At 47.8% G+C, this 9,011-nt stretch overlaps 1 protein-coding gene across 3 annotated transcripts in view; it reads left to right on the forward strand.

Annotated features, from left to right (window-relative positions):
* Window positions 1-5,492, forward strand: part of LOC135510312 (rho GTPase-activating protein 6-like) — a 165,539-nt gene extending 160,047 nt beyond the window's left edge. For all 3 annotated transcript variants that reach the window (XM_064931145.1, XM_064931146.1, XM_064931148.1), the window contains exons 11-13: window positions 1-87; window positions 817-1,058; window positions 2,120-5,492. The exon at window positions 1-87 is cut by the window's left edge and continues 2 nt beyond it. In XM_064931145.1, coding sequence (XP_064787217.1) covers window positions 1-87; window positions 817-1,058; window positions 2,120-2,556 — 766 coding nt within the window. In that variant the 3' untranslated portion in view covers window positions 2,557-5,492. The remainder of the gene's footprint in view (window positions 88-816; window positions 1,059-2,119) is intronic.
* Window positions 5,493-9,011: the final 3,519 nt, after the last annotated feature.

Below are 9,011 nucleotides of genomic sequence, written 5' to 3' on the forward strand. Positions count from 1 at the left end.
GTCAGCAGAGCTCCAACAGGAGGTGCTGATGAGTCTCATTCAGACAGATCCTGACATCATCGACTATCTTCTCCGCAGGAAACTCAGGTATGTTTCATTTCAGGGCCCATAGTAGGAGCGTGGATCAGGTTTCCCCTGTCTATTTTTATTTATTATGATCAAAAAGGCAAAACTGGTCCTGGACCAGCCCTTCAGTTGTCTCTGAATCCCAGTGTTGTGTGTTTATTGAATGTATGTCTGCCTTTATCACCAGCGCTGCAAGACTTCCTGCAACGTAAATAATAAAATACTCTCTCCTCCCTCTCTTTCCTCTCCTCCCTCCCCCTCTCCTCTCTCTCTTTCATCTCATCCTTCTCCCTCCCTCTCTTTCCTCTCCTCCTTCCCCCTCTCCTCCCTCTCCTCCTTCTCCCTCCCCCTCTCCTCCCTCTCTTTCCTCTCCTCTTTCTCCCTCCCCCTCTCCTCCCTCTCCTCCTTCTCCCTCCCCCTCTCCTCCCTCTCTTTCCTCTCCTCCTTCTCCCTCCCCCTCTCCTCCCTCTCCTCCTTCTCCCTCCCCCTCTCCTCCCTCTCTTTCCTCTCCTCCATCTCTTTCCTCTCCTCCTGCTCCCTCCCCCTTCTTCCCTCTCCCCCCTCTTTCCTCTCCTTCTCCCTCCTCCTCTCCTCCCTCTTTCTCCCTCTCCCTGTCCTCCCTCTTTCCTCTCCTCTCTCCCCCTCTCTTCCCTCTCCTCCTTCTCCCTCCCCCTCTCCTCCCTCTTTCCTCTCCTCCTTCTCCCTCCCCCTGCCCTCCCTCTCCTCCCTCCCTCCCTCCCACGGTGACAGTCACCTGGCGGTGGGGACAGTAGATTCTACAGGGAGTCGGCGGGACACGGGGGTGTCTCTAGACTCTGTGGGGTCATTCAGTGATAGCCTGTCACCCCTGGAGACCCCCTCGCCACTCTTCAACTTGTCCCCCTTGGAGCCCCCCTCTCCCCTCTTCAACCCTGACGGGCCCGGGGATGGCAGCCTGACCAGTGAGGTGTTCTTTAACCTGGAGTTGCTACGACACCACAACAACAAGAAACGTAAGTTGCGGGTCATAGAGGGGACACCTCTGTTGCTACACCCTTATTTGTTCTGTTGCTACGGTTACGGCTAGGCTTAGGGTTAAAGACACACTCCAGCTATTTTTGAACTTTTCCTGTTGAAAAACAAAACCCCATAAATACAGTAAAGTACACGTAGTTAAGCGTAAACAATTGGTTTTGAGCAAAATAGTATTTTTTAAACAACTGCAAACCTCAAGGACAAGGTCTGGTGGGGATCTGTGATTTCATTGCCCTCCTCCTTGTTTGAGTAACAATAGAGGAGCAATACAGAACAAAAGAGGAAAGCCCCCCCCCCAATTTATCTGGACCACCTATTGAGATGGGCCTTTTGTTAAGACAGAGTTAGTATTAGGATAAGGGTTATGGTTGAGCCGGTGTGTGGACAGGAAGCTAGAGTTAGGGTTAACGTAATAATAATAATAACAAAAATACACACCGTACCAATTGATAAGATTGTAATAAGAAACACCATTCAAAATAACATTGTAAAAACAAACAAACATTGTAGATAACTGTAATAGCAAATAACAACATTCTAAATAAAAAGTAACAACATTCTAAATAGCATTGTAACAACATTCTAAGTAATATTGTAACAACATTCTAAATAGCATTGTAACAAAGTAACAACATTCTAAATAATATTGTGACATCATTCTAAATAAAAAGTAACAACATTCTAAATAAAAAGTAACATTCTACATAACATTGTAACAACAAAGTAAAAACATTCTAAATAACATTGTAACAACAAACATTGTAGATAACTGTAATAGCAAAGTAACAACATTCTAAATAAAAAGTAGCAACATTCTAAATAACATTGCAACAACAACAATTCTAGACAACACTGTAGTAACATTCTAAATAACATTAACAACAAAGTAGCAACATTCTAAATATCAAAGGAACAACATTACTTTGTAACAACAAAGTAACAATCCAGAAAACATTGTAATAAACACCATTCTAAATAACATTGTAACACCATTCGAAATGAAAATATCTAGAATAACAACACATCTCTCCCTCCACAGGCTCCAACGTGATCCTGTCCAAGTCCATCGGCCAGATGAGACAGTTCCACTCCAACCACAACCTCCTGAGTCTGTCCCAGTCCTCTAGCAGCTCCAGAGTCCACCCAGAGGACAGATACCATGCCCAGGAACAGAGGGCTCCGCTGGGGGAAGATCTGAGCTTCACCCTGGGGGCTGCCTCATGCTCCAGCCTAGGAGGACAGGGGGATAACAGTGTCTGGGTGAGGCAGACACCCCAGGAGGAGAGAGAGAAACAGGTGGCTAACAGTGTCTGGGTGAGGCAGGCGCCACAGGAGGAGAGAGAGAAACAGGTGGCTAACAGTGTCTGGGTGAGGCAGGCGCCACAGGAGGAGAGAGAGAAGCCATCTCCAAGTCATTCCAGTTATTTCTGGGACTTCTTCACAGGGAAGAGCTCGGGGTCAGAGACCATGGTATGATAGGACACGACACTGGGGGGTGTGGTGGAGGGGTGAGTGCATTCCAGGGGCGGATTGGGACTAGAAATCGTTGGAGCAGCCCACCGGGCTGATGGAAGGTGGCTGAACCATGGACTCTATGGGGGCGTCCAGTGGCGTCCTGTCACCTGACCATGAGAGAGAGGGTATATACACGTGTCAGACAAGCACAACCCAAACATACTAAACACACTGTTTAAATACTAACACTGCTTGGGACTAACATTACCAAGGAATTTTATATATATTTTTTTACTATTGTTCCTATATCTCCTCTGGACTCCGAGTGATGCGGCTGGAGACTATGTCATGGTACACTATCCCTTATCACAGTACAGCTTTTTACTCAGCTCATTAATTAAGTTTGAAACATTGGTTACAATGATGTGGGGGGGGGGGGTTATATCACTTCTTTGCTTCGGCTTCTGATGCAAAAAAAAACAAGAAATTGGGGCCTCTTCTTTCTATTCCACAAGAGGGCAAACTTTACCACACCTCATATAGACATCATCTGACTGCTGCGAACTGGACCTATTACCCCACTTCACACGACGATTTGAATTAACTACCAGGGACAATATGGCCGTAGATATGTTCTACAACTAAAGACATTAGTTAAATAAAGGTTACATTTAAAAAATATTTTAAAAAGACATACCTAAAGATTCTGGGAATGCTGTGTACTGTACAGACCTCCCTGAAGATGGAGAGAGAATGCTGTGTACAGACCTGCCTATAGATGGAGAGAGAATGTTGTGTACAGACCTGCCTATAGATGGAGAGAGAATGCTGTGTACAGACCTGCCTATAGATGGAGAGAGAATGCTGTGTACAGACCTGCCTATAGATGGAGAGAGAATGCTGTGTACAGACCTACCTGAAGATGGAGAGAGAATGCTGTGTACAGACCTACCTGAAGATTGAGAGAGAATGCTGTGTACAGACCTACCTGAAGATGGAGAGAGAATGCTGTGTACAGACCTACCTGAAGATGGAGAGAGAATGTTGTGTACAGACCTACAGTTGAAGTCAGAAGTTTACATACACCTTAGCCAAATACATTTAAACTCAGTATTTCACAATTCCTGACATTAAATTCTAGTAAAAAGTCCGTGTCTTAGGTCAGTTAGAATCACCACTTTATTTTAAGAATGTGAAATGTCAGAATAATAGTAGAGAGAATAATTTATTTCAGCTTTTATTTCTTTAATCACATTCCCAGTGGGTGAGAAGTTTACATACACTCAATTAGTATTTGGTAGCATTGCCTTTAAATTGATTAACTTGGGTCAAACGTTTCGGGTAGCCTTCCACAAGCTTCCCACAATAAATTGCGTGAATTGTGGCCCATTCCCCCTGACAGAGCTGGTGTAACTGAGTCAGGTTTGTAGGCCTCCTTGCTCGCACAAGCTTTTTCAGTTCTGCCCACAAATTTTCTATGGGATTGAGGTCAGGGCTTTGTGATGGCCACTCCAATACCTTGACTTTGTTGTCCTTCAGCCATTTTGCCACAACTTTGGAAGTGTGCTTGGGGTCATTGTCCATTTGGAAGACCTATTTTCGACCAAGCTTTAACTTCCTGACTGATGTCTTGAGATGTTGCTTCAATATATCCATATAATTTTCCTCCTCATGAAGCCAACTATTTTGTGAAGTGCACCAGTCCCTCCTGCAGCAAAGCACCCCCACAACATGATGCTGCCACCCCAACGCTTCACGGTTGGGATGGTGTTCTTCAGCTTGCAAGCCTCCCCTTTTTCCACCAAACATAACGATGGTCATTATGATCAAACAGTTCTATTTTTGTTTCATCAGAACAGAGGACATTTCTCCAAAAAGTACGATCTTTGTCCCATGTTCAGTTGCAAACCGTAGTCTGGCTTTTTTATGGCGGTTTTGGAGCAGTGGCTTCTTCCTTGCTGAGCGGCCTTTCAGGTTATGTCGATATAGGACTCGTTTTACTGTGGATATAGATGCTTTTGTACTCGGAGACAGAACACATTTTCTTCCTCCTTCCTGAGCGGTATGACGGCTGTGTGGTCCCATGGTGTTTATACTTGTTAATCTGTACAGACAATAGTACACGTGGTACCTTAAGGTGTTTGGAAATTGTTCCCAAGGATGAACCAGACTTGTGGAGGTCTACATATTTTTCTCTGTGGTCTTGGCTGATTTCTTTTGATTTTCCCATGATGTCAAGCAAAGAGGCACCGAGTTTGAAGGTAGATCTTGAAATACATCCACAGGTACACCTCCAATTGACTCAAATTATGTCAATTAGCCTATCAGAAGCTTATAAAGCCATGACATCATTTGCTGGAATTTTCCAAGCTGTTTAAAGGCACAGTCAACTTAGTGTATGTAAACTTCTGACCCACTGGAATTGTGATACAGTGAATTATAGGTGAAATAATCTGTCTGTATCAAATGTTGGAAAAATTACTTGTCATGTACAAAGTAGATGTCCTAACCGACTTGCCAAAACTATAGTTTGTTAAAATATTTGTGGAGTGTTTTAAAAATGAGTTTTAATGACTCCAACCTAAGTGTATGTAAACTTCAGACTTCAACTGTACCTGAAGATTGAGAGAGAACTCCGTGTATAGGCTACAAGAGACACACCTGTTATAGCAACTTCTACTTTATGATAACCTCTTCCTTACCATGTAAATGTAGTATTTTGTCACTTTTTAAAATGTTTGTATGCATGTATGTGTTCTTATCACTAAGTTGTGTTGAAATTAAACACAATACTTGTTCCATGAGGTACTTGCTAAATGGATATTTAGATCCTTCACCTTGGCAATACTATTCTATACTTTAACAAGCGAGAGTCCCTCAAGGTGTAGCTAAACCTTGACGTTTGTCTATTTTGTTTTGACAGTTGTATCCTACAAGTATTAAAATGTACAATTGTTGCTTCGTCATTCTTTTTTTTGAATACAAATGGGGGAAATATCTTCAAGGGGTTAAAACCAGATCTCAAAAGACGAAAGAGGGTCGTTGATTCCCAGCTGTGTGAAGCGAGAAGACGCCGGTCATCATTCAGGTCCCGAATGTGAAACGTTTGGGGAATTTCTGTCGCATTTTCTTTTGATTGTCGTTTCGTTCTGGAAAAGACGTGACTGTAGAACACTGATAGGAGTCAGTAGAGAACGAAAAGACGTGACTGTAGAACACTGATAGGAGTCAGTAGAGAACGAAAAGACGTGACTGTAGAACACTGATAGGAGTCAGTAGAGAACGAAAAGACGTGACTGTAGAACACTGATAGGAGTCAGTAGAGAACACAGCAACATGAGAGAAGAGAACATCTCATTTTAACCAGTAAAAAAAAGCTGTACATGTTCGAAAGTACTTAGAAAATGTACAATGTAACAGAACAGAGAAAAGACTGAGGGGGGAAGGAAAAAAGGCTACGCAGTTTAAGTTGTTGTTTCCCTCCCCATCGAACACCAGGAGTTAATTTACTGGACACCTTTTATTTACCAGACCAAGCTTCACTGCTCCTGGGCCGAGACCTCTCTGTACCCCCAATACACACTGCTCCTGGGCCGGGACACCTCTGTACCCCCAATACACACTGCTCCTGGGCCGAGACCTCTCTGTACCCCCAATACACACTGCTCCTGGGCCGAGACCTCTCTGTACCCCCAATACACACTGCTCCTGGGCCGAGACCTCTCTGTACCCCCAATACACACTGCTCCTGGGCCGAGACCTCTCTGTACCCCCAATACACACTGCTCCTGGGCCGGGACCTCTCTGTACCCCCAATACACACTGCTCCTGGGCCGAGACCTCTCTGTACCCCCAATACACACTGCTCCTGGGCCGAGACCTCTCTGTACCCACAATACACACTGCTCCTGGGCCGAGACCTCTCTGTACCCCCAATACACACTGCTCCTGGGCCGAGACCTCTCTGTACCCCCAATACACACTGCTCCTGGGCCGGGACTTCTCTGTACCCCCAATACACACTGCTCCTGGGCCGAGACCTCTCTGTACCCCCAATACACACTGCTCCTGGGCCGGGACCTCTCTGTACCCCCAATACACACTGCTCCTGGGCCGAGACCTCTCTGTACCCCCAATACACACTGCTCCTGGGCCGAGACCTCTCTGTACCCCCAATACACACTGCTCCTGGGCCGGGACCTCTCTGTACCCCCAATACACACTGCTCCTGGGCCGGGACCTCTCTGTACCCCCAATACACACTGCTCCTGGGCCGGGACCTCTCTGTACCCCCAATACACACTGCTCCTGGGCCGAGACCTCTCTGTACCCCCAATACACACTGCTCCTGGGCCGGGACCTCTCTGTACCCCCAATACACACTGCTCCTGGGCCGAGACCTCTCTGTACCCCCAATACACACTGCTCCTGGGCCGAGACCTCTCTGTACCCCCAATACACACTGCTCCTGGGCCGAGACCTCTCTGTACCCCCAATACACACTGCTCCTGGGCCGAGACCTCTCTGTACCCCCAATACACACTGCTCCTGGGCCGAGACCTCTCTGTACCCCCAATACACACTGCTCCTGGGCCGAGACCTCTCTGTACCCCCAATACACACTGCTCCTGGGCCGAGACCTCTCTGTACCCCCAATACACACTGCTCCTGGGCCGAGACCTCTCTGTACCCCCAATACACACTGCTCCTGGGCCGAGACCTCTCTGTACCCCCAATACACACTGCTCCTGGGCCGAGACCTCTCTGTACCCCCAATACACACTGCTCCTGGGCCGGGACCTCTCTGTACCCCCAATACACACTGCTCCTGGGCCGAGACCTCTCTGTACCCCCAATACACACTGCTCCTGGGCCGGGACCTCTCTGTACCCCCAATACACACTGCTCCTGGGCCGGGACCTCTCTGTACCCCCAATACACACTGCTCCTGGGCCGAGACCTCTCTGTACCCCCAATACACACTGCTCCTGGGCCGAGACCTCTCTGTACCCCCAATACACACTGCTCCTGGGCCGAGACCTCTCTGTACCCCCAATACACACTGCTCCTGGGCCGGACTTCTCTGTACCCCCAATACACACTGCTCCTGGGCCGGGACTTCTCTGTACCCCCAATACACACTGCTCCTGGGCCGAGACCTCTCTGTACCCCCAATACACACTGCTCCTGGGCCGAGACCTCTCTGTACCCCCAATACACACTGCTCCTGGGCCGAGACCTCTCTGTACCCCCAATACACACTGCTCCTGGGCCGGACCTCTCTGTACCCCCAATACACACTGCTCCTGGGCCGGGACTTCTCTGTACCCCCAATACACACTGCTCCTGGGCCGAGACTTCTCTGTACCCCCAATACACACTGCTCCTGGGCCGGGACTTCTCTGTACCCCCAATACACACTGCTCCTGGGCCGAGACTTCTCTGTACCCCCAATACACACTGCTCCTGGGCCGAGACTTCTCTGTACCCCCAATACACACTGCTCCTGGGCCGGGACCTCTCTGTACCCCCAATACACACTGCTCCTGGGCCGGGACCTCTCTGTACCCCCAATACACACTGCTCCTGGGCCGGGACCTCTCTGTACCCCCAATACACACTGCTCCTGGGCCGAGACTTCTCTGTACCCCCAATACACACTGCTCCTGGGCCGAGACCTCTCTGTACCCCCAGTACACACTGCTCCTGGGCCGGGACCTCTCTGTACCCCCAATACACACTGCTCCTGGGCCGGGACCTCTCTGTACCCCCAATACACACTGCTCCTGGGCCGAGACCTCTCTGTACCCCCAATACACACTGCTCCTGGGCCGAGACCACTCTGTACCCCCAATACACACTGCTCCTGGGCCGAGACCTCTCTGTACCCCCAATACACACTGCTCCTGGGCCGAGACCTCTCTGTACCCCCAATACACACTGCTCCTGGGCCGGGACCTCTCTGTACCCCCAATACACACTGCTCCAGAGCCGAGACCACTCTGTACCCCCAATACACACGGCTCACTTTCTCAACGTGTACCCCAACTTAAATCACTATGTACAGTAAGAGCAGAATCAGGTTCAGTTCCATTTACATCCATGGCTAATTAATTAAATAAGTGGACATCCATCGAACGAGTCTCCCATGTCAAGTTTAGTTGGCATTTGAAATGGAATTGACCCCACTCTTTTAATATAGTTTGGTTAGAAAGATAAAATAACCCTGCAAAGAAGAAGATTGTACAAACAGAGCATATTGGCTTTGCATCATGATTATTTATAAAAAGTGTATTTAGTTTGGCGAGGGAGTGCTGTCATATTGGCCAGGTAATATATCTAGGACCCGGGAGTTTTTCCTCAACTTGGGCCCTAGATATTAGTTAGTAGCTATTACTAGGGTCCAGAGTTTTTCCTGGTCACGAGGTCAAGAAAAACGCTAGACCCAAATTGAACATTACCGATCAAGTTAACGC

The sequence above is a fragment of the Oncorhynchus masou genome, chromosome 23 (assembly GCF_036934945.1).
Source record: "Oncorhynchus masou masou isolate Uvic2021 chromosome 23, UVic_Omas_1.1, whole genome shotgun sequence".
NCBI classification, from domain to species: Eukaryota; Metazoa; Chordata; class Actinopteri; order Salmoniformes; family Salmonidae; genus Oncorhynchus; species Oncorhynchus masou.